Genomic DNA, 23058 nt, shown 5'->3' with positions numbered 1-23058 from the left:
CTGGCAGACTTGATGCCTTCAGGTAGTATGCGAGGGATTATTGGTCAGCTGCCAACTCGTAAAAAGATCACGTGCTACGTGACGCCAGAAAGGCAGAAAAAGAGTGTTCCACACTCGCCGCCATGGCTGCGATTGGCGCTGACTAACACTCCAAGGTTTAAATGCACGTATATACCCCATAAAGTGGACGGGAGGATGACCGCCGCCGTAGCTCAGTGGTAGAGCATCGGACGCGTTATTCGAAGGTCGCAGGTTCGGTCCCTGCCGGCGGCAAGTTATCTTTTCGTCCACTTTACTTTCTTCACATTTATATTCTAAATACTACAGATAACACCCCCTATACTTTCCTTGGCGTTATTGTCTGTTAGTTCTCATTAATATTGTGTCTAACAAAGAAAACGAGCCCTTAAGAGTCATCTTCTTTCCTTCAGTAAACTTAAGTAGAACATAAGTCTGTAAAGAGTAGCAGAAATAATGCAGACAGCTAAAAGTAAGAATAAAGCAGAGCTTACGTTGCCGGAGCGCGTCGGTGAAAAAGTAGTGCCAGGATCAGCGCATGCGCGGAATCCCTCGCAAGCTCGCGTCGCTCTCCAGGACATCGAATTAGGTGTTGCCTTGCTCCAATAGAATAGAGTTCGGTGCCTCTAAGGGCTTCATAGAGGGGCTGTGCGGATGCGGTCTGTGAGACGCTCTGCGCGCGCGTGTGCACGCAGTGGTGGTGGTGGTGGAAAACATTTATTAAGCTATATACAGCGAGAGGTGTGGATGGGGTAAGCCGGATGGGCCCGCCCTTCACAAACACTAGGAGGGATCCCTAGTCCGGTATCCCTGTAGCTGCCGCGGCGGCCCGGGCGTATGAACGCGTGCATGCTAGTTAATGAGGATCGGTGCCCTTAAAAGCCATGGGCTTGCTCAATAATGGCGGAATGTGACCATACGGCCGACCGTGGTCGACAACGCTTGCGGTAGCAGAAATCACAAAGTGGCATACTACATCTCTACCGTTCAATAAACCAAGTAACTAAGGTAATGAGTGTGACAAGACTAATTAAAGTAATTAGGGTAATTACCAGGACCAAAACAGCGACATCACACGACACCGTTATTGAAGCGTACTAAAGTGGATTACTAGGTAATTAAACGTAATCACCAATCATTGAAAGTAATTAAGAGTTGCGAACAATAATACAAACTACTTTACATCAATTGGCCGGTGTCAAATTAATGCCGGTGTCACACGGTGCACTACTGATCGCGATTAAACCCAATCGGGATCAAATTTCTCAACTGTGATTGACTCCCTTCTGCAGCGTGTGTGAAGAAGCCAATCACGATCAAGGGACTCAATCCGGATCAGGCACGATCGCGATCAAAAGTGACCGTGTGTCACCGGTATAAGACGACTTAAGAGTTAATTCAAGTTCAATAATTAATAAGAGTTGGTAGTTAACAGTTAATTGAGGTTACGCTTCAAGGATTACGCGTGCGTTTGGAGATTACGCTGCATAGCGCGCGAGCACGCAATAGCCTACAGGCACCGATCACATCGGATGTGGTGGCAGCGCTAACAGTGACAAACCGCATGTTTTTTTTTGTTTTAAACGCAAGGCAGCGCTATCTACGCTCGTTAGGGAGCGAGGCTTGCTTGCTAGCGATGCCGCGCACGCCAGACCATGGCTGTATTTTTCCGCGGGTGTGATCCGCCGACGAGCAGATACTGGTCCGGCGCTCCGAATATTTTGTAGGCGTATGTATGTATGTATGTATGTTGTATGTCTGTATGTATGTATGTATGTATGTATGTATGTGTATGTATGTTGTATGTATGTATGTATGTATGTATGTATGTATGTATGATGTATGTATGTATGTATGTATGTATGTATGTATGTATGTATGTATGTGTGTGTATGTATGTATGTATGTATGTATGTATGTATGTATGTATGTATGTATGTATGTATGTATGTGTGTGGTATGTAGTATGTATGTATGTATGTATGTATGGTGTGTGTTTATGTATGTATGTATGTATGTAGTATGTATGTATGTGTGGTATGTATGTATGTATGTATGTATGTATGTATGTGTGTGTATGTATGTATGTATGTATGTATGTATGTATGTATGTATGTATGTATGTATGTATGTGTGTGTGTGTTGGATGTATGTATGTATGTATGTATGTATGTATGATGTATGTATGTATGTATGTATGTATGTATGAGGTATGTATGTGTGTTGTAGTAGTATGTATGTATGTTGTATGTATATGTATGTAGTATGTATGTATGTATGTATGTGTGTGTGTGTATGTATGTATGTATGTATGTATGTATGTAGTATGTATGTATGTATGTATGTGTGTGTGTGTATGTATGTATGTATGTATGTATGATGTATGTGTGTATGTATGTATGTATGTATGTATGTAGTATGTATGTAGTTGTGTGTGTGTATATGTATGTATGTATATGTATGTATGTATGTATGTATGTGTGTGTGTATGTATGTGTGTATGTATGTATGTATGTATGTGTGTGTGTATGTATGTATGTATGTATGTATGTATGTATGTGTGTGTATGTATGTATGTATGTATGTATGTATGATGTATGTTGTATGTATGTATGTGTATGTATGTATGATGTATGTATGTATGTATGTATGTATGTGTATGTGTGTATGTATGTATGGATGTATGTAGGTATGTATGTATGTATGTGTTGTGTATGTATGTATGTCTATGTATGTATGTATGATGTATGTATGTATGTATGTATGTATGTATGTGTGTGTGTGTATGTATGTATGTATGTATGTATGTATATGTATGTATGTATGTATGTGTGTATGTATGTATGTATGTATGTATGTATGATAGGTGTGTGGTGTGTGTTATGTAGGTATGATGTATGTATGTATGTGTGTGTGTATGTATGTTGTATGTATGTATGTATGTATGTGTATGTATGTATGTATGTCTGTATATGTATGTATGTGTATGTATGTATGTATGTATGTATGTAGTATGTATGTATGTATGTATGTATGTGTGTATGTATGTATGTATGTATGTGTGTGTGTGTATGTATGTATGTGTACTGCTGATTGCAAACGAAGGGGACCTACCTCTGTTCAGTTCTGGGAGGTGTTCCTCCGCCGCCTCTCCGAGCCTCTGCGCCCGGACTTTTATTACTCTGGTGCTAAGCCCGAAGCATAATGAGTGTTTCGCCGCTAATAAGAAGGTAAAAGGGTAATCAACTGTGTCCACTTCTATAGTCTGTCTGACGCCCTAGCTCGTCGTGACTGCCCCTCTGAAAGAACCGCGCGAAATTACAGACGAGCAGTAGAAGCGAGGCACGGCGACCGAAATCGAAATAACGGAAGCGACCCATTAGGTCGTCTCGGGCCACCCGCTCTGCCTGTTTTGTTTTTGTGGTCGCCCCGGATGACCCGTCGTGGCTCACGGAGAAGTGTCGCAGGCAACCCGACAAACTCGTTCCGGCATTCACCGTGCGGTCCGGAGGATCGCTCATCGCTCTGACTCCTCGCCAATCTCTGCTCGGCACGTGATAGAGTAGCGGCAACGGGACAAGAGATGCTCCCTCGCATCGGATGCGAGAAGGATGCGAGAAGGCTGTTGGTTGCGCTGCCGGAGCTGTACGCAAAAACGATGTTGCGTTTTTTCGGGCAGCGTGCGTGTACTTACCGGAGCCGCCGACACGGTTTTTCGCTTATTTGTGAGGTTTGCTTTCTGAGAATGCATAGCGGAAGTGAGCGGCACACGGGTTGACCTCTGCGACAGGGTTCCGTCGTTCGAAATCTGGCTCGAGTACATCCATGTAGCGAGCTGCCATCGCAACGTCTCTCTGGTCACCTTTCATTGGATCGAAGCACAGTTTTGGGAAAGACGTTGATGCAAGGCCATCCGGACACCGTTCTCGTCACTACTGCCGTTGCTCAGTGCGTTTCAAACGTGTGCTAACGATTGACTGATAGCGGTCCCATCTGCAGAAGACAATGTGTGAGCAGGCATGCCCTCATCATTTGGAGTCTTGGATATGTTTTGCTTCTGCCGACAATTGACGGCCGTTTGTTGGAACTCACGGGTGAATTGGAAAGGAGTGTGCAATTGGTGCAGGTAGTCATTTACTTGTAAAGATCGGTGACGTCCGCGTGGTCAAGAGGAAGGTATCCACAAACCCGTTCGCCATGAAGACAATGCGGTGCTTGACGTCGTTCTCCAAAGAAGGTCGATGGAAAACCCCGGAAACCCAGTGACCCTGCAGAGACGGACAATCCGATGGCACTGCTCGGCTGTATCACTGAGTCCGGTTGGGGCAGCGGCTCGTGACGTCAGACAGTTATGGCTACAGACTTCGGCGTTGTGCCATGCGCTGCGGGTTCGTCTGCTGCGACTCTTGTTGCCAACTTCTTTTGGGTGGCGCTAACTTCGCTTTGATGTCCATGGACGTCGCTGGATTCTGGGTAAGGCTTACGGCCTTACTCTCGGTTTTCGACACAAGTACGTGCTCACTGGTTCATGTAGGTGCTGCCATAAAGTTCACAATATGACCTAGAGATAAATCTGGCGCCACTCTATGTGCTGTGTCATCATAGGATGGGAGTTTACGAAGCTTGTGTCGAATGCGTCTTGCCTTCAGGTATTATCATTTTCGCACGTACGTTCTGTTCTCACAATGGAGCTATCATATAATGTATTAATTCGTCTGTAATACATAATTCGTGGTTGTAGCAAAATCATTACCCTCACCAGTCTTTAGTAGTAATCTGCAATTACTCTGTCCTGCGAGCCGAGGCTGTTTCCGTCTGTTCAGGCAGTCCGTTCTAGCGTGTTACGGCACAGTAGCGACTTCGTCGCCCGAATTCGAGCCGTGCTTATTGTACCAATCGAATCGGGGTAAATAGAGCTGAATGCCTTAATTTCAATTCGTTCAAGCTACCGGTAATGTGCCAGTGAAGACAGTCAGTCAGTAAAACATGGCGACAGATATTTCGTTCGTCTTGAGCCATTCATCGTAGTCATAAGCTGTGTTCTATAAGTTTTGGTTTCTGCATTGCTGGATTTATCAGATTCTTTATATTAACATCGTCCTTAGGGCGACTGTCAGTGCGTCTATCGTGGAGGTGTTTATGTCAGACCATAAGACAGGACCAGTCACATACCATGATACTTGACATACGAGCGCGTACACAAACAGTGACTTAGGAATACCCTAAGTTCCTGTTTAAGCAAGGGCTGACTTCTGGCCTTGTTGGTACGACATATCTTGAGTGTTGAGCGCAGAATTGACCAAGACGGGAAAGACGAAGGGGACACACACAGGCGCTAACTTCAATAAGACTTCAATAAGACATCATTGGTCCTATTGATGTGCCGTCAGCGAGGGGCCACAGATATGACCTGTGCCTCGTTGATCTTTGTACTAGATGGCCTGAGTTGGTGCCGCTCAGATCGTTGAGTATAAAGGCCACATGCGAGGCGTGACTTGAAGTTTTTAGTTGCACAGGTGTGCCGAAAGTGATCTGTTCTGATCAGGGCACAGACAATAAGTCACAAATGACAAAGTTAATGTTGGAAAAAATGGGCTGTCACCTAGGTCTTCCACCTCTGAACACCCCCGAGAGCAATGGTGTGGTGGAGAGATGGAACATAGTTCTCCAAAATATGCTGTATCATGTAATGGAACGCGACAAAAAGAATTGGGACAAGCTTGTCGCATTTGTGCTGTGGGCATATCGCGAAGTGCCACATGATATTACAGGAGTGTCGCCATTCAGGCTGTTGTATAGTAGAAACCCGACTGGGCCCCTGTCAATTTTGTAGCACACTTGGACGGGCGAAGTCACTGTGCCGGCAACTCTAAGGGACAAACATCAAAGTACTTGCAACAATTGTGTGAACAACTAGAGCTTGCCGCGAGTGTGGCAGAGTTGACAAGCACTGCACGCCAGGGCAGATATGCTGAAGTCTACAATAGGAGGGTGCAAAGTAAAGAATTTAGTGTTGGAGACCAGGTACTGCTGTTTGATACAGGCAGGGCAACGATGACGGCGGCCAGGTGGTTGGGGCCATTCACGATAACGGGTAAAGAGCGGAAACACTCGTATCGCCTACAAATGAATGACCGAAAAGTCCTCTGTAGTGCATGCAAATCGGCTCAGGCCGTACTATATGCTATAGAGTAAGCCACATTGGGGTGGTTTTTGAAGATGACGAAGAGTTTGGTGACCTGGAGTACGCGCCACAAGTGGTGTCCGCTGCGACTAGATAGAGTGTGATACCTTCCGAAAAGCTGGATCATTTGCATTCTGACGCGCGGAGGGACATTGAGGGAGTATTTTAGAAACATCGCTGTGTTTTTGATGGAAAGCCTGGAATGGCGCAAGTAGATCGACACCGCATTGAGTTGGAGGAGGGTTGTAAGCCCAAAAGGACATTTCCTTAGCGAGTGCCAGAGCTGGTAAAGAGAGAGGGTTAGTCGGCAGTTTAGGGAACTTCTTGATCTGGGGCCTTGCCATTGCTTTCGACCCAGAAACCGAGTATGCGGGCCTGAGTAACCTCGCTATGGCATGGCCGTCACCTCTAAGTTTATGTCGCCGTTGCTTTTGTAATACTTACTGCGTATTCTTATGAGCTCTGATTTTCCGGCGCGCAGCTGAGTCCACTATTTCCTGCGAACTCCGCCACGGCCCGTCGCGGCAGCCTGTAGGGTTTGCTCTTTTAGCGCCAGCGACCCTTTCGTGGCCCAGAGAGTGATGTCATCCGCATACAATGTATAGCCAAGATGCGGGATTGCGTCGAGCTTACGAGCAAGTCTGCGCATGGCGATGTTAAAGAGCAAGGGGGGAGATCACTGCCCCTTGAGTGTTCCCTTATTTGGCATCGAGAACGGCACCGACCTCGTTTCACCTATCCCGATGGTTGCCGTCCGCCCAGAGAGGAAGCATTTAATGTAGTTAAATGTCCGCTTTCCGCAGCCGATTGCGTTGAGCTCTGAGAGAATGGCCCTCGTGCGAAACGTTATCAAAGGCCCCTTTGAGGTCGAGGGCATGAAAGGCATGAAAGAAAAAGATACCCTCCGGCTTGTCCAGGCCTTGGTTATGAGCAGAGTGACGTATGGCCTTCCGTACCACTTGCTCGACAGAAGCGAGGAGAGCCAGGTGGATGCCCTTATTAGAAGCGCTTTTAAGGTAGCGCTCGGTCTACCAATGAGCACTCCGACCCAGCGGCTCCTAGATCTCGGTATACATAACACTTATGCTGAGCTAAGCGCGGCGGTCTTCATCTCTCAGAGGAATTGCCTAAGTGAAACTTCTGCAGGCAGGGCAATACTCACTGGGTTAGGGATCTCGCCTCACCCCCAGCACATTGATGAGGAGCTGGTCGACGTAGCCCAAGAGGTACGGAGTCAGATCTCGGTCGCACCGGTGCCCAAAAATATGCATCACGACTTCCACGCTGAGCGACGTAAGGCCAGAGTAAACTGGCTCCGAAAGCAGTTCGGGTCAACTTCTAACGTCACGTACGTCGATGCGGCCAGTTACGATTGGCAGAGACATGTAATTACGGTAGTCGACAACAACATGACGCTGCTGACGAGTGCCTCCGTGCGCACGACCTCGGTCACAAAGGCAGAGACAACGGCCATAGCCTTAGCCGTAAGGTTTCAGGAGCGCAAAGGCGAGCCGTCAATTATTCTATCCGACTCTCAGGAGGCCTGTCGGCTCTTTTTAACCGGCCGCCCTTCCCGCTATGGCGCTCAGCTGCTCACACCCCAAACTCACTCGCCATCATCGGTTGATCTGGTGCCCAGGGCACGCAGGGCTCGAGGGCAACGAAAGAGCGGACGCTCTGGCTCGCGCATTTTGTAACCGAGCGGAGAATCCCTCTATTTCGTTGACCGTACCAATTCTACCTAGGGAGATTCTTGCTCACCAGCGTCTCACGCGACAGAAATGTGGTACGCCTCACAGATCCCTCACTGGGGAAGAGGCCGCTGACCTTCGAAAAATTCAGACGGACGTATTCCCGCATCTACTTAAATTACACGCGATACATCCAACGCTTTACCCGGCCGTGTGTCCGTGGTGCGGCGGCAGACCGACTCTATACCACATCTCGTGGGGATGCGATTAAAACCAAGTGATTTAGCTAATTTTCTCGGCAAACCTCTAATACCTGGTACGGAGCAGTGGGAGGCACAACTCGCCAGCTCGGACCCGGGAGTGCAGCTAGCGCTCCTGGATCACGTCCGGCGGGCAGCTAAGGCCAGTGGAGCCCTGGACGTAGGGCCCCAGCCATAGAAGCTCCAAGATCCCCCTTTCCCCTTTCCCTTGAATAAAGTTTCACTCTCTCTCTCTTGATCTGGGGCTTATATACCAGTGAAAAGTGAATTCGCACACCCGGTTGTGTGTGTTGGTAAGAAAGACGGATCAATGCGCATGTGCATCGATTATAGAATGCTTAATGGTGTCACTCGGGTGGATGCCATTCCAATGACTAATCCGCGAGAGCTAATTTTCAGAGTGGGTCGCGCAAGTTTCATAACTTGGTTGACCTCAGGAGAGGATACTGGCAGGTGCCAATGGACGCCCAAATTGAACACCCGCACTGCATCTGTGACACACAATGGGCAGTACGCGTGGGGGTAATGCAATGCCGTTCGGTTTAAAGAACTCAGCGGTTACCTGTCAGCGGATGGATAATGCATTGCTATCAGCACACCAGGCTTATGCATCAGCTTACCTTGATGATATAGCAATTTTTCTTCGCGAAACGTTTCTTTGTCAAAGAATAGGTGAATGACTAGCCACTTTAATATTACAGCTCGCGGTCTGATCTTTATTGCCGTTCACGACGACAGCGGCGGACAATGCTTAGTCGTGAAGTTGTGTGTTCTGAACTTTTTTCTTCTGTTTCTTTCCTTTTGTTCCTTGCCGTGACAGAACTGTCGACTTGACGCGAGATTCAGAAAGATTAAGGCAATTAACTAAACGGTGATGTCTGGGAGAGGTGAGCTATAAAAGAAATGAGAGAAAACATTTTGTGCGACGAAAGGAACGAAAACCCTTAAACTGATGATCAAGACGCGACGATATGTACGAAGGTTCTGAAATGAGTTCCTGTTCAGTAAGTTATTTTGCTAAAACGACTTTTTGAAAAGAAAAAAAACGCCCGCCTGCTCGTAACGCGCAGCCGTAAACTGGAGCAGCGGTCAGAAGGTGTAGGTGAGCCTTGCCGACGGGAGGACAGACATAATTTGCATTTGATAGAATTTAATGTAGCCATGAGCACCACACTGAAGTGCTGTCTAGGTCTGACTGATTAATGACGTTATTTATTTAATAATTATTAATTAATTAATTTATTTATCTACTTATTTATTTTTAGAAAGCCCCTAAAGGCCCTCACTGGGAGGGTATTACACTAGGGGGGTAGGCCAAAAAAAAGATACGATGCAATAGAGGCATAGCCAGCATGAAAAATTTCAAATATAACAAAACTTTCTTAAGTATAACGAAAAAGGTCACACGCAACTAACCCAACACATATTCGAAATATTGAAAGAGATATTTAAAACACAACGCAAAATAACGGAATAACATAATAATAGAATACACACACACACACACGCACACACACACACACACTAAAACAAGGGTTGTTCAGAACAGAGCAGAACACTAAACCTGGTTATCATTTTTTAAAAGTTAATAAATTTCGAAATGTTGCTTTCTATGCAATAATTCGAGGCAACTGGTTCCATTCGATGATGGTTTTTGGAATGAACGAATTAGCAAAGGATGAAGTACGGCATGTGTTGCGTTTGATCTTGAGAGGGTGATCGCGGCGTGGAAGATGGCTAAGGGTGACTGAAAAAAGTCGTCATGAAGCAACGGATGATGATAAATTATATGAAAAAGAGATAAACGGGCCAGTTTACGACGATGGGAAAGGTTACAGAAGACCTGCACGAGCTTTTAAGGCAGTGACGCTAGTGAAGCGAGAGTAATCAGAGAAAATTAAACGAGCAGCACGGTTCTGCAGGGATTCGATGTTATCAATGATATATGCTTGTTCCGGGTCCCATAGGCTGAAGCGTACTCGATTTTGGGCGGATTAGGGTGATATACGCAAGTTTTTGCACATGCGCAGGAGCATGACACACGATTATGTTTTAACACACCAAGGCAGCGGTTAGCAGCTGCAAGAATGTGATTGATGTGACAGTTTCCAGGATAGGTCGGATTGGGGGTGAAGTCCTAGATATTTGTATGATGTAGCTGACTCGACGGGCGTGTCGTTAAGTGTATATGTGGTCGGGAGGCGACTAGAGTTTCGTGTAAAGGATACAAGTTTAGTCTTGGAGTGATTTAGCTTCATTAGCCATGATGAACACCATGAATTGATGGATTCGAGGTCAGATTGCAGGGATCGGTGGTCCTGGTCACTTTTTTGGCACGATCCATAGGTCGGCAAAAAATGTGGAGCTCACTCAGACTCACTCTCACGAAACCTATCTACCCTTAGGGCTCACTCCGGTCTCAGGACTCACCAAACTTTTTCCTCATTCGGACTCACTCGGACTCAGACTCACTATAATGTTTTTCAACCGGACTCACTCGGACTCAGACTCACCAAAATATAATTCACTCGAACTCACTCAGACTCAGACTCCCGGCTCGATCTGAGTCTGAGTGAGTCTGAGTGAGTCGACTCATGAGTCCACCAGCCTATAATTAGCCTTTTTCTACCATAATGTCAATGCTCTTCAACGCCAATATCTTGCATAATCGGTGCGCTACTTAGCCCCTTTTGATCTCGTACCTTCAAATACGAGTTATCTGAGTTTGTAGTTCAATAAGGACCTTTTTATTGAAAGAGATGACTCACACGAGATATTTTATCAGTAACTTCCGTGAAAAGTTTGCGGGGGGGTAAGGCACCTCTCTCCCTAGGCACCTCCTCTCCCCAGCCAACATAAGACTGATAGTAATGCTGAAGTTGAGTAGACAGGACCATAGGTCGGCAAAAAAATGCTGGAGCTCACTCAGACCTCACTCATGCAATCTATTTTGCCCTTAGGGCTCACTAGGACTCAGACTCACAAAAATTTTCCTTCAACCGGACTCACTCGGACCCTCAGACTCACCAAAAATTTTCCCACCGAACTCACTCGGACTCAGACTCACAAAACTTCTACTCACTCGGATCACTCAGACTCAGACTCACGTTCGATATGAGTCTGAGTGGAGTCGACTCATGAGTGAGTTTGCCGACCCTATGCACGATACACAATGCAGTCGTCAGCGAACAATCTAATTCGAAAGAAGAATGCCATTAGGTAAGTCATTCATGAATATTAAAAAGAGCAGAGGGCTAGCACGCTCCCTTGAGGTACATCGGATTGAGACCTGCGCCATTGAAGAGTTAGAGCGTTACGAATTAGTTGATTAGTTATTGCACGGTGTAGTACACGCTCGTGGGCAAGATTATAATGGAACTATAATTACTGAAGGTAAACCACTAATATAAATTAGAAATAGCAATGGGCTCCAATTTAAATATGGTGCTGCTACCTTGCACTCCCTGATGCTACTTTCTTTCCGCGCCGCTCTCCTACTCCAGCAAAGGCCTTCGAACGATGGTTTAAGTAGCCGTAACTGATATCACATCTCCTAACTTGGAATTACTGCCACTTCTCCTGGCACGTCTCCAGGACGCTTCAACGAGCCCAAACACGCTCCTTGCATCCCAAGAAAACTGCTTCCCTTGTGGCCACCGTGCAAAGGTTCTTGATCGGCATATGCTTAGACAATGATGTTCACGCTTGTAGTGGCTTTTTGCATTTCTTTCCGCACGATAGGAAAGAGCTCAAAGTGCATAAAATTTTTTAAATGGGAATCTTAGTTGCAGCTTATTGGTAATAGTTATATTTGCAGAGATCTCTGGTAAAATTCACACAAGGATAAAAGAACACAATAAGCAGGACCGGCGCCACCTTTCAACTAGTTGGCGCCTGTCCTGGTGGCTGCGTTCCTTTGTCTTTGTTTAGTTTGAGCCTAAAAGCTTTCTTCAAATATGAATGGTGACCAAATAGCCCTAACCGAGATTCTGAGGCCCCCTGCACTTACGGCAGAAGCACCATGTGAGTAATGGCGTACTGACAGGTTCAAGTTTCCATAGACCTGCCTCCAAGTTGCCTGTCACCATGTGTCCGATGTTTTCCTACCCTTGTATGGCGTCGTGCAGACAAAAGAGCGAACTCGGGCCCATCACTTGACACCCGGTTCCGGCTGTTCACGCGCCAGAACCCCCACAAGCCTTACTTCTTGGTCGCCGCAGAGCGCGACAGCATCCTGAACTCCACGTTCAGCGCAAAATGGGACACCAAGATATACATCCATGGATACCTCAACAGCGGGAAGCTACTCGCACCAGAAATGGTGAGTGCGCCGTTACAGTAGTTACAGACGCATTCATCCGTCCAATGAGTGAATCAGTCAATCAATCAATACGATATATTGGACATTCATTAAAGACGTTCGCAAGGGGAAAAATTATCGCGCGTTTGCCGTCTGACATAATTTGGTTTGGTTTCTTTGGTTTCTTTGGTCTCGCCGTCCGACGAGAAACCAAAATTATGTTCGTGCGCTGCACACGTAAATAGCTGGTTGTCAACATGATTTAATGAAGCGCTTGGGGTGCGACATAAAAGAAAAAAAAACCAAATATGAAACAGGGAACCGGACACCACAGGAGCGGTCTCTAATGTCTTTCTTATTTGTGTTTGTTTTATTTTTCACTTGAATGGACCATTCAAGGGTGGGTGGGGGGGGGGGGCGTTACTCCTAATTATCTAAGGAAGGCGCCTAGCCTGCTTCACACATTTACTCATCCCGTCCTTTCGTTGTTTAAAGTTCGGGGTTATGGCCACGCAGATGTTTGGCGATGACGGCGGCCTATTTTGCATTTTAAGTATTGTTTACTGCTCATCTTTAACCGCAGAAAGTCGGCGACCGTTGTGAGATGTCCATTTTCATTTTCGCATCAATTGCAAAGCTTGCTTGCTTTTGGACTCAGAAAACGGAGAGGGGGAGGGTGGCGTTGCAGTGAAACTTGCCCCCTCCTCTCCCCCCCCCCCTAATGGAGAACCCTGCGAACGCCTATAAGAGCGACTTCATGAAGTATTACCCGAATGGCCGAAGAACAAGTTACGCCGGCTGATGTCAGTGAAGCCATTGTTGGACGATCACTGAAGAGCATCCCAGTAAACTCGCTGAAGTAGAGCACCAAGTCGGGCTTCTTGAATAAAGTTCATCGTAAAGGCTTTTTAACTGCGCTGACAAACCTGGACATATAAGCATAAAGGAGGTTGGACATGCGCAGACCCACAACTGGCAGGTGTGAGCTTGCGTACGTCCAGTCTTCCCCCGTGTTATTTGTCCGTGTTCTTAAGCGCAGTTAAAGGAGTCAGGAAACTCGGCTTAAACTCGCATCACCGCCCGCACGCCTCTTTGAAAGAGTCAGTTTCGCAGCTAATCAAGTTTATTCAATGAATGCGACAGGAGCAAATTGGAGTGTTATACGAAGTAAGGCTAGGAGCTCCCTGCTGTAGCATGCGACCTGGCCTAAGGACGAAAAAAAAAAAACGCTGGCGTTGAAAAGTGAGGCCACTGCAGCGAGCGAAGCGACCTTCGTTCTGTCTGTGGCTTGAAGGCGCACACTTTGCGATGAAATAGAGCATGCACAAAGTGAAGGCGCGTCTGAGCCGCCTGCTGATCGCGTCTGAAGATAGTGGGAGAAGGCACAATCTAAAGATTGCCGGAGGCTGAGCTTGTCCGTCCAGCTTGGACGCGCCAGCCAGGACCCAGGATGTTTTAAAAACCTCCTTGGCCAGGACCAGCCGCGTCCGTCAGCGTCCAGGCCGAGTCCCGGCCTTGGCACCCGCACCACCCGTGCACTTCAGCGTCTTCTTCATCTGGCGGCCAAGGTACGCAAGATATGCGGTGTGCACGACCGCGGGCGACCACGACCGCTCAGTGGAAGTACGCATTTATTGCCGGAGCCACGCAGCCCTCCTTCCGATAGCACGGAAAATACGGACGGGGCGTTTAAACTCTGCTTGAGCGGCGTTCGCCGACAGCGCTACCTGCGCGCTTTCACTCGCACATATACTCACCTCACAAGTAGGTTGCAGCTCTGTGCAGACTACCGGGCTGCTTAGCCAACAGAGCTAAAATCCGTCCCGATGTATTCATCCGCGCTGCGTCACCTGCTTGGCGCCCCCAGGCCGTGTGCGCTCACGCGCTGCGCGAGTGAAGCGAACAGACGGCATCAGCCAACGCTTTTGTCGTTTGTAAAGACGTTGCAAAAAAAAAAGAAGAAAAGAAAGAAAGGAAGAAACATCAAGAACACGGCGGCACCCGTTGAAGCTGGTGCCGTCCACCTCGAATTTATAATGTCATCATCGTGCGATGTGTGGCTTGTAGGTTTTAAACCCACCGCAGTGTTTGCGTTATATCACCTTCGGCAGCGGTGTGTAGAATTGTACACGTCAACTTCCGAGGCGCGTCACGCCCCGCGTGTTTCTTCAAATGGCATAAAACGCAGTGCGCACATTTGTGCAGGCTTCCTGAATAGACAGCTAGAAGTAATTTAACTTCACTGTGCTGCGTATTGCTGCAGAGGATCACTTTGCTGGAGCCACTACCATGTTCAACGATCGTTTGACGTGCCGCGTTCCAGGACCAACGTCAAGAGTATTTTTTTTCTTTGCTCGAAACGAATACAACCAAAATAAACGCTAGGCCTGCGCCGAAAGCGCAGCACAGTCACAGCGAGAGCTGGAAGAGCGGTGTTTCTAGAGCCCGTTGTGAACTCTCTTGGGGCTACTAATAGAAGCACACTTGCAAGGTACCCACTACTCAAAAATTATAATTTTTGTGAAGTCGGGAAGCAACTACTACACCATTATTCATCATTCTGCGGAGAAGCCAGGTACCTGATACACATCTGTATACAAGACATTATGTGGACTTTGTTGATGCGGCGGCTGATGACGATAAAAAATATGGAATGGGTTGGAAGCTTTAAACGACCCTCTAGTTAAGTAATTCGCATTGTGTGACGCCCGGTCCTTTATTTCACTCTCCCGCCACGCTATATACCATACCTTAACGTGAGAAAGAGAGAGAGTGAGGGAAATAACTTTATTGAGACCATAAGGAAATGGATTATGGGGTCCTTATGGGCTTCCTCGGCAACCATACAAGTGCACTTGCGAGGTATCCACTACGCTATAAATCACTAATTTTTGTAGCAAGACAGAAAGGCGAGCTAGTTGGCACTGATTCATACTTGCATAACAGAAGCGCAAAAAGGACAAGGACGGGAAAGTGCACAACAGGACCCCTTACTCACAACTGGAAGCTTTATTGCTTGAAAAGAAAATATATACCTAAACTCGGCCTAACACTGCTTCCAGTTGTGAGTAAGGTCTCGTGTTGTGCACTTTCTTGTCCTTGTCCTTTTTGCGCTTCTGTTATACAAGGAGAATTTTTGTGAAGTAGGGAAACAATCACTATGCCACTTTTCGTCATTCTGCGGAGAACCGTGGTACCCGCTAAACACCTGCAAGGCATTATTCACACTTTATTGATGATGTGCCTGATGACGATGAAGAATTAGGGCAGAGGCCTTTGTAATGGGTTTCAAGCATTCAACAACCCACTCGTTGCGCAATTCGCTTTGTGTGACGCCTTGTTGCTATTTTACTCTTCTACGACGCTACATTAAATATGGCTATGTGGTTCATTCCCGACATGAAGCCTGTATAGGGCCTTTTTGCAAGGGTTTTTCAAGCACCCGCATGGCTTTTTGGTAGAACCATATGCGTGCGCAGAGGGGGGGCAGGGGGGCGGTCCCCCCCCCCCCCCAGTGACCCCAGAAGAGGGGGCGCAATGCCTAGCCCATACATTGACTTAAAGGGGGGGGGGCGCCGCGATGAACCTTCGCCCCCCCCCCCCCCCTTGAAGGGTAACCCTGGGCACGCCTATGGGTAGAACACCGGGCTCCCACGCAGAGGGCCCTGGTTCGAACCCAGTTCCATCCCGGGTATTTTTTCTTATGTCGTTTGTTTTTCCTATTTCGTGCGATTGCGGTTACGGACACCGGCGGCGGCGGCGGACAACTGCGGCGCCAAAAACGGCCATTGTTGTGATCTCATAACAGCTTTCGCTGTTATGAGATCACTTCTTTGCTTTTGTGCCTCTCTGGCTGGTTGGCCATGAACTTTGAGGTGTATTTGTGTGTGATCCGCGTTTCTGGAATATTCGGCATTTAATCTGATCAATACAAAATTTTCTGGTTCGCATCGCATGCCAGCGCTTACGGGAAAGCCTTCGACCTTGTCGATTGCTCTGTGAAGGATCTTGTTTTTCGCTAGTGGAGCATTTGGAGGCTAATTGCGTTATATCATCCGCATACATTTCTTTGCCTAGCTCGGGTCCCTCCTTTAAGGATAGGGCAAGCTTGCGCATCCCTACATATTAAAAAAAATAGAGGGGCTAGAATTGAGCCTTTTTGGGTTCCGCGTTTGAATATTGGCGTTAACGCGGACTGTGTCAATCTGGTGCCGATTGTAGCCGTTCGGTTTTTAGAAATGAGGTTGTATAGTTGTAAGCTCTTTTTCTCCACACCAAATGCTGCGTAGATTCTCGAGTATTGTTCAGCAAGATATGAAGTCGAAATCTCTTTTCAAGTGAAGCTTGTATTGACTGACCTGTGAAGCTAGTGATGATGTTCTAAAAAACCCTCCTCAGCTACAGCTGGTGCAAACCAAAGAAATGATAAATACAACTAAGTGAATTTTCTTTCCGGGTTGGGTTTGAACCCGAGTAAGAGGAAGAACCATAGAACCCGATCATGTTTGAACTACCCTTTCGGAAAGTTTGTACTCATGCACGATGTCAGAGAGATCGGTCCAAGGTTCGGTAGGTTATTGGGCTCTCCCGGTTTGGTATTAGTATTACTTCCGCTTCTTTCAATTCGCGCGTCAAATCTCCATTGGCCCATATTATTTCGTTGAAAAAGTAGACATAACAGATCTTATGGTCGAGGTCCCGATTGTGAAAGGTAGCAAACCTCTCTCAAGTTTCGAGCCATGTTTTGGGATCTTCAAGTAATGACCGATGAAAAGCCGGTGGCTCCCTGGGCTGGTGCGCCACGACTGCCATAGGTGACCAATAGATCGTTCCTGTTGCCTTGTTGGTCATGGTTGTTGTCCTATCTAGTAGACTTCCGTACTCCGGGTGCAGTCCGTGTAACCGGCGGCTCGCTCGATGACCCGGGATGGCGTTGGTGTCTTCTTTACGGCGAGGGCTAGGCTCACAGCTTGTAGGGGGTGTGCAGTCTATGAATGGACAGGCATTTCCACCAGATGTCACGCCGTTATGACGGTGAAAGAGGCAGTATTCGAACTGGTAAAGATTGAACTCCTTATTGACAGCACGCAGAAAATGAAATAACACTCAGTAAAATGATAGCTGTAAGCACCATACGTTGTCGGTAACCTGATGACTTAGTTGAAACATTATCGGAATTTATGGATTGGGCATCGTACATTCCAGCGTTATCGCTGGTGCTTGCGTAAGTTCCAGAATATACCTTACTGGCGTTGTGCGAGGATTCTCATTAGAACATTCGAAAACGCTCCAGAACGTTCTTTAAATTCTGGTGCGGCCGGCGCCGCGCGACAGCGCTTGTAGGAGTTTTAGCCAGTAATACAGTGCCACAAAGGAAAGAAAAAAAACTAGTACGCGTGGCAAAAGTTTCTGCAGGGTTAATAAAGAGGTTACAGGAGCCTTTAATATGAGGCAACAGGGATCGCAATGTGTTACCAAATCATCAATGCCCCTACTTGATAAAGAAGTGTGGTGTTTGGTAGGTTATTTACCTGCGGTGCAAGTACGTTGTTACATAACTGAACAACTCACAGGTCACCATGCGGATTTGCTGGATTTGCTGCTGGCGACGGTGCGCTTGTGTTGGTAGTTTTGGCGTATAATGTTTGAGTTTGGCTAGGAACAAGTATCTGTTGGTAGTTAGCGCCTGTCCTGTCTAATAATGTGTTTTTTTTCCACCTAGTTGGCCATACCAGCAGATCTTACCAATTACTTCAAAGAAAATATTGTTTTTTTTGCATTTGTATAACACTGCGTTTATTGTATTTTATGCTATAGAATAATGTTGCGCGCCTTCGTTACATGTGTGTTGCGTATTTCTAGGACTACGCCCATTATATCTGAGCAGCGGTGTTAACTATCATTAATGTAGAACATTTTATTGGGCTAGTTGGTGCATGTTTAACGGAAGGAAAAGGCGCCATGTCACTTCTAATGTTCGTCTCGTTTGCGCCTTTTTCCTTCCATTAACTATAATTTACTCGGACTTCCTCACTGAGAGCTCTCTCGCGGTGCCTCTCGCTGCACACAAACGAACAGTGGGCGCGCCGGCGGCAAGAGTTTGATAATAAAATAAATTGAGTGAAATAGGGCTGAGTCCATAATTTCCTGAAAAGTAAGGTGGTTTCTGTCTGACAGGTGGTATTACCGCGTCTAGCGTTCTTCATACGATGTGATGAGGAAGCGTCTACTGTCTCCGCGAGTACATCCGCATGGTAGGCATGCGCATCCACAGCACGAGTACTACGCCTCGTTACTCTGCGTCGCGCAGGAGCTGAAGGACCGGTTCCTTGTTCGTGGCGACTACAATATTATCATGGTGGACTGGGGCCGCAAGTCTCAAGACCTGTACGGCCGCGTGGTGAACCTGGTTGTTCCTGAAGTGGGACAGCAGCTGGCAGCCTTCATCCGTGTCGTGCAGGTAGTACGCTTCGCGAACATTTTTGCCAACTGGCACGTATGAGTGTGATGCGAACCTTTTTCCTTCTCTCAAAGAGAAATATTATAATCCCACCGTTTGTAGCATGAAGTTACTAGGAAGTCAATACGACTTCCTCGGGAAGAAAGGTCGTTAGTCGGCGAATAGTTCATTCTTGCCCTGAAATGGAACAGCGGAACAAACCGCAACGCGGTGCCAAATGGCAAAGCGACAGTCCTGGAAAGGCCTTGATCCCTCGTTTAAACCAGGATGTATTTTTGTGAACTAAGAAGCTTTCTTTGTGTTCACACTGGGAAATTTACGTGAATTTTCTGTAATTTCACGCTAGACGGGTGTGGAGGACAATCATGTATTCGCTTTCTTGGGGCTTCGTAATGTTTGTTAAATCCTCGTTCAAGAGCTGCACCCGTGTCTCTAGTAAAGTGGCTGCCCTTTCCTTGCGGACGACGATTGTGAATGTGTCCAGGAATGCGGCACGAAAAAATCTAATGTTCGAAATTTGGGTTCTCGAGTCAGGTTCTCGAGGCGGACGTCCTTTAGATAGCAATAAACATAACGCAGCTTCTTTTCAAAATCCCAGTTGTTGACGGCGGCGACTCGTTCGGATGACTCCAGCCAGCTTTCCAGGTCTTGAAAGGATGATTCGCGGAAGGTCCGCAGCTCCCCAGTCAGGACCGTTGCAGGTGATACAGCGGCCATCGACGGAGGAGTTGTTTTTGTCATCGTGGCTGTTGCGTTAACGGATAGGGGCCTGTGCTCCAGGTGCAATTCTTGTATTCTGCGACTAGCTCGATTTTCCGTGATGGTTTTGGTGTCTCAACCGCGGCGTGGGCTTGTTGTCCGGTAGGTGAACGCACATGTACCGCCACCGTGGTTCTAGCGGTGAAGAATACAGTAGTCAAACCGATAAAGGTTGAAATATGTATGGGTAATCTGTGCTCAACAATACAAGTAAGACTCACGGAAGAGCAGCAGTCTTATCGACTGGGCTGATTGGTGCATTATTCAAGGGAACAAAATAGCGCTTTGGACAAAACAAAGTGAAGACGACATAGAAGGCGCTCACTAAAAAACGGGTTATTGCAAAGCAACTGCAATATATAGGAAACAGGAATCTGCGCAGGAAAACGAAAGCGGAATACGCGCATACATCAAACAGGCTATACAGCAATCATATCATATCGACCACTTTCTGAGGAAGCTGTCGCACTAATTTCAATCTAATTTCACTGATATGATGGGAAATGAAGCGCACGCTTGCACAAGAACACTATGATGTATGTGAAATGCTTGGCTTATCTGGCGTGCGCGCTGCTGACCGCGCACTTGTCAAAATGTCTAAGGCAGTTCCACCCAGAGTTAAAGGGATCGACAACTGATTTTTCTCGACGCAGTTTTTTACGGCGCGACAGGAAGCCCACCCTTCGTAGCGTTTGTAGCTTCAGTGGTTTATCCGAAAAGCACGTAGTTATTTTATAAGCAGTATTTTTTCGATCTGAAAGGCTCCAAACACGCATGGAGGCTTGCTCCAGCAACGCTGAGAATCGATAGCGATGCCGCTAGCCCTTGCGAAAGCTGTCGTTGTTCTGCTTTCGCAGGAGTTACTTTAACTATGCTTAACCACCTTTATTTTGAGCTTTCCAACCATTTTTGAAAATAGCTAGCTGTTACAATGAGATGTGTGGCTTATACACGTTCCCGGCATTTGTGCAGCGTTGTGTGCGCCTGCGCCCAAGGTTGCCTGCGCCTGTGTCATGGATGGCTTGTCCCGGCGTCGTTACTCTCTCGATACACGAGCCAAGCCAAGTAATCGAAAACGTAACTGTGCATATGCACGGCCGCACCGAGTAGCAGCGCGCGTCATTTCTGAGATGAAGTGTAGGTAGCTAAACTATGTCGCTCCAAAATCTTAGCGACCTGGAAACTGCGTGCACGGTTGCATGAGCACGCTGAAAAGTTGCTCAAGACGCGCTGACGAGCATGGGATCATTACGTCACGCGAAGGCAGCGCCACTTTAATGCATACTACTAACGCAGGCCTATATGTACATTATTATGGAGTAATACCTTTTAATATAAAGAAACGAACAATATTTCAATACTAACAAAAAAATCGTCAACCGCGCGCAGTAATCAATGGTCACGTGGCCGTCTTCATCGGATCATTCATTTTTTGCCGCCAGAGGTGCCACAGGTCATTTTTCGCGACTTTCAGTTCAGAAATAAAAATATAAATCCATCTCATGAAAAAAACAGGGTTGGTTTGAGTCAGTGCGACGGACAATCTTTACATCAGTGGAGTCAACTCATTTTATATTCTGGGCAGTTGTCGGTCCCTTTAAAGCTGTACGAACGGCGGATCATTGATTCGCCTATGTTGCGAATCAATGCATCTTGCGTTTATCTGCTCTTTTCGTGTGATTATGCGATGTTTGATATCCTTTTGCGTTCTTTTCTTGTGATTATCTGATTCGTTTTGCGATTATCAATTTTCTGTTGTATGGTTTCCTTTCCACTGTTTTAAAGACGATGGTCTTTCTTGGGATACTTGAACGCAGAAATTTTCGTCTGTCTGTCTGTCTGTCTGGCTGTCTGTCTCTCTGTCACAAGATTCAGCCACCCGGCCAAAGTTTAAGCACTAACTGAACTCCCAGCCATCTTGAACTGGTAGCTGCGTTCATACTTGTGAACATTGTCGATCAAAAAGCAAATATTACGCATATCTGAGGCGCAACATCAATACATAACTATTAGGTAGTGTGTTCCTTTACTAGAAAATACATAGATACGTAATTCTAAAGACCATAGTGTTTCTTAGGCTGCACTGAAAATGCGACGCTATGCACGAAAATGCCCTCTGCCAACGATATGGTGCTGCCACCTGGCAGTGGCCTTGGGTTCTGCACATGCTCATGTTTCCCGACGCCACTGCCAGATGACGTCCATATCTCACGCAGCGCCTCTATTTTATCAATGCCAGCCAGATGCGGCCGATTCAACATAGAGTAGGCGCTGTCTGAGGCAAGGCAAAACATAAATAACATAAATGGCAGAAGACTATCGTCTTTCGACGACATTTGCAGCGAAGCACGCAGCGCCAATTTTTTTCTACTGTTTGCTGCTCTGAGCGCGGAGCGTCTAAATCTCGAGGTCGCGGGATCGAATCCCAGTCGCGGCGGCTGCATTTTCGATGGAGGCGAAAATGCTCGAGGCCCGCGTGCTTAGATTTAGGTGCACGTTAAAGAACCCAGGTGGTCGAAATTTCCGGAGCCTTCTCATAATCATCGTAGTTTTAGGACGTTGAACCCCAACAATCATAGGCGTGCGCAGGGTTCCCCTTCAGGGGGGTCGAAGGTTCAAGCGCCCCTCCCTATTAAGTCATAGTATGGGGCAGACTTTGCGCCCCCCTCCACCTAGGGGAATAGGAGCTGTACAGTTTGATGAAGTTTTCTGTAGCGTGTGCAAAGACAGACCGAAATAACACACATGCACACAGACGGCGCTAACTTCGGACAATGTTTGAGCGTGTTCTTTTGACCTGTCATTTACTCGCGCTACGGAAAATTTATTTGAAATGCAAAACCAACAAGGCCACATTACAATTCTTGCGAACTGCACCGTACACGAAAGTGTTGATTGCTCAGTATTCTTAAATCAGGGAGGAGATATGTTCAAGCAAATTGAAAATGCGTTGCTTGGCCATGTATCATTATGTACTAGCTGAGTGTTCAGTTAGACGAAATACTAACGCTAATACGAATAATACAAAACTATGAAAAATGCTTTCCGAGTTTTGACGGTGCTAAAACTCGATGATCGCGTAAAACTTGACAAAAGCTCAACCTGAATTGCGAGCGGGAGTGTCAATAGTATAATAATAACTGAGGTTTAACGTCCCAAAACCACGATATGATTATTCGACGCGTACGTGTGGAGGGCTCCGGAAATTTCGACCACGTGGGGTTCTTTTACGTGCACCTAAATCTAAGCACACAGGCCTCAAACATTTTCGCCTCCATCGAAAATGCTGCCGCCGCTGCCGGGATTCGATCCCGCGACGTTCGGCTCAGCAGCCGAGCGCCATATCCACTAGACCACCGTGGCGGGGCAGGAGTGTCAATAAGCTG

General features: G+C 46.9%; 1 protein-coding gene across 1 annotated transcript in view; it reads left to right on the top strand.

Annotated features, from left to right (window-relative positions):
* The first annotated feature begins 4420 nt into the window (after window positions 1-4420).
* The window catches only part of LOC119375969 (lipase member I-like), a 45224-nt gene continuing 26586 nt past the window's right edge, over window positions 4421-23058 (top strand). The window contains exons 1-3 of the mRNA XM_049411337.1: window positions 4421-4528; window positions 12281-12474; window positions 18764-18913. Coding sequence (XP_049267294.1) covers window positions 4465-4528; window positions 12281-12474; window positions 18764-18913 — 408 coding nt within the window. The 5' untranslated portion in view covers window positions 4421-4464. The remainder of the gene's footprint in view (window positions 4529-12280; window positions 12475-18763; window positions 18914-23058) is intronic.

The sequence above is a fragment of the Rhipicephalus sanguineus genome, unplaced genomic scaffold, assembly GCF_013339695.2.
Source record: "Rhipicephalus sanguineus isolate Rsan-2018 unplaced genomic scaffold, BIME_Rsan_1.4 Seq1046, whole genome shotgun sequence".
Classification (NCBI taxonomy): Eukaryota; Metazoa; Arthropoda; class Arachnida; order Ixodida; family Ixodidae; genus Rhipicephalus; species Rhipicephalus sanguineus.
The sequence above is the reverse complement of the archived record's forward strand: the minus strand, read 5'-3'. Positions and strand labels throughout refer to the sequence as shown.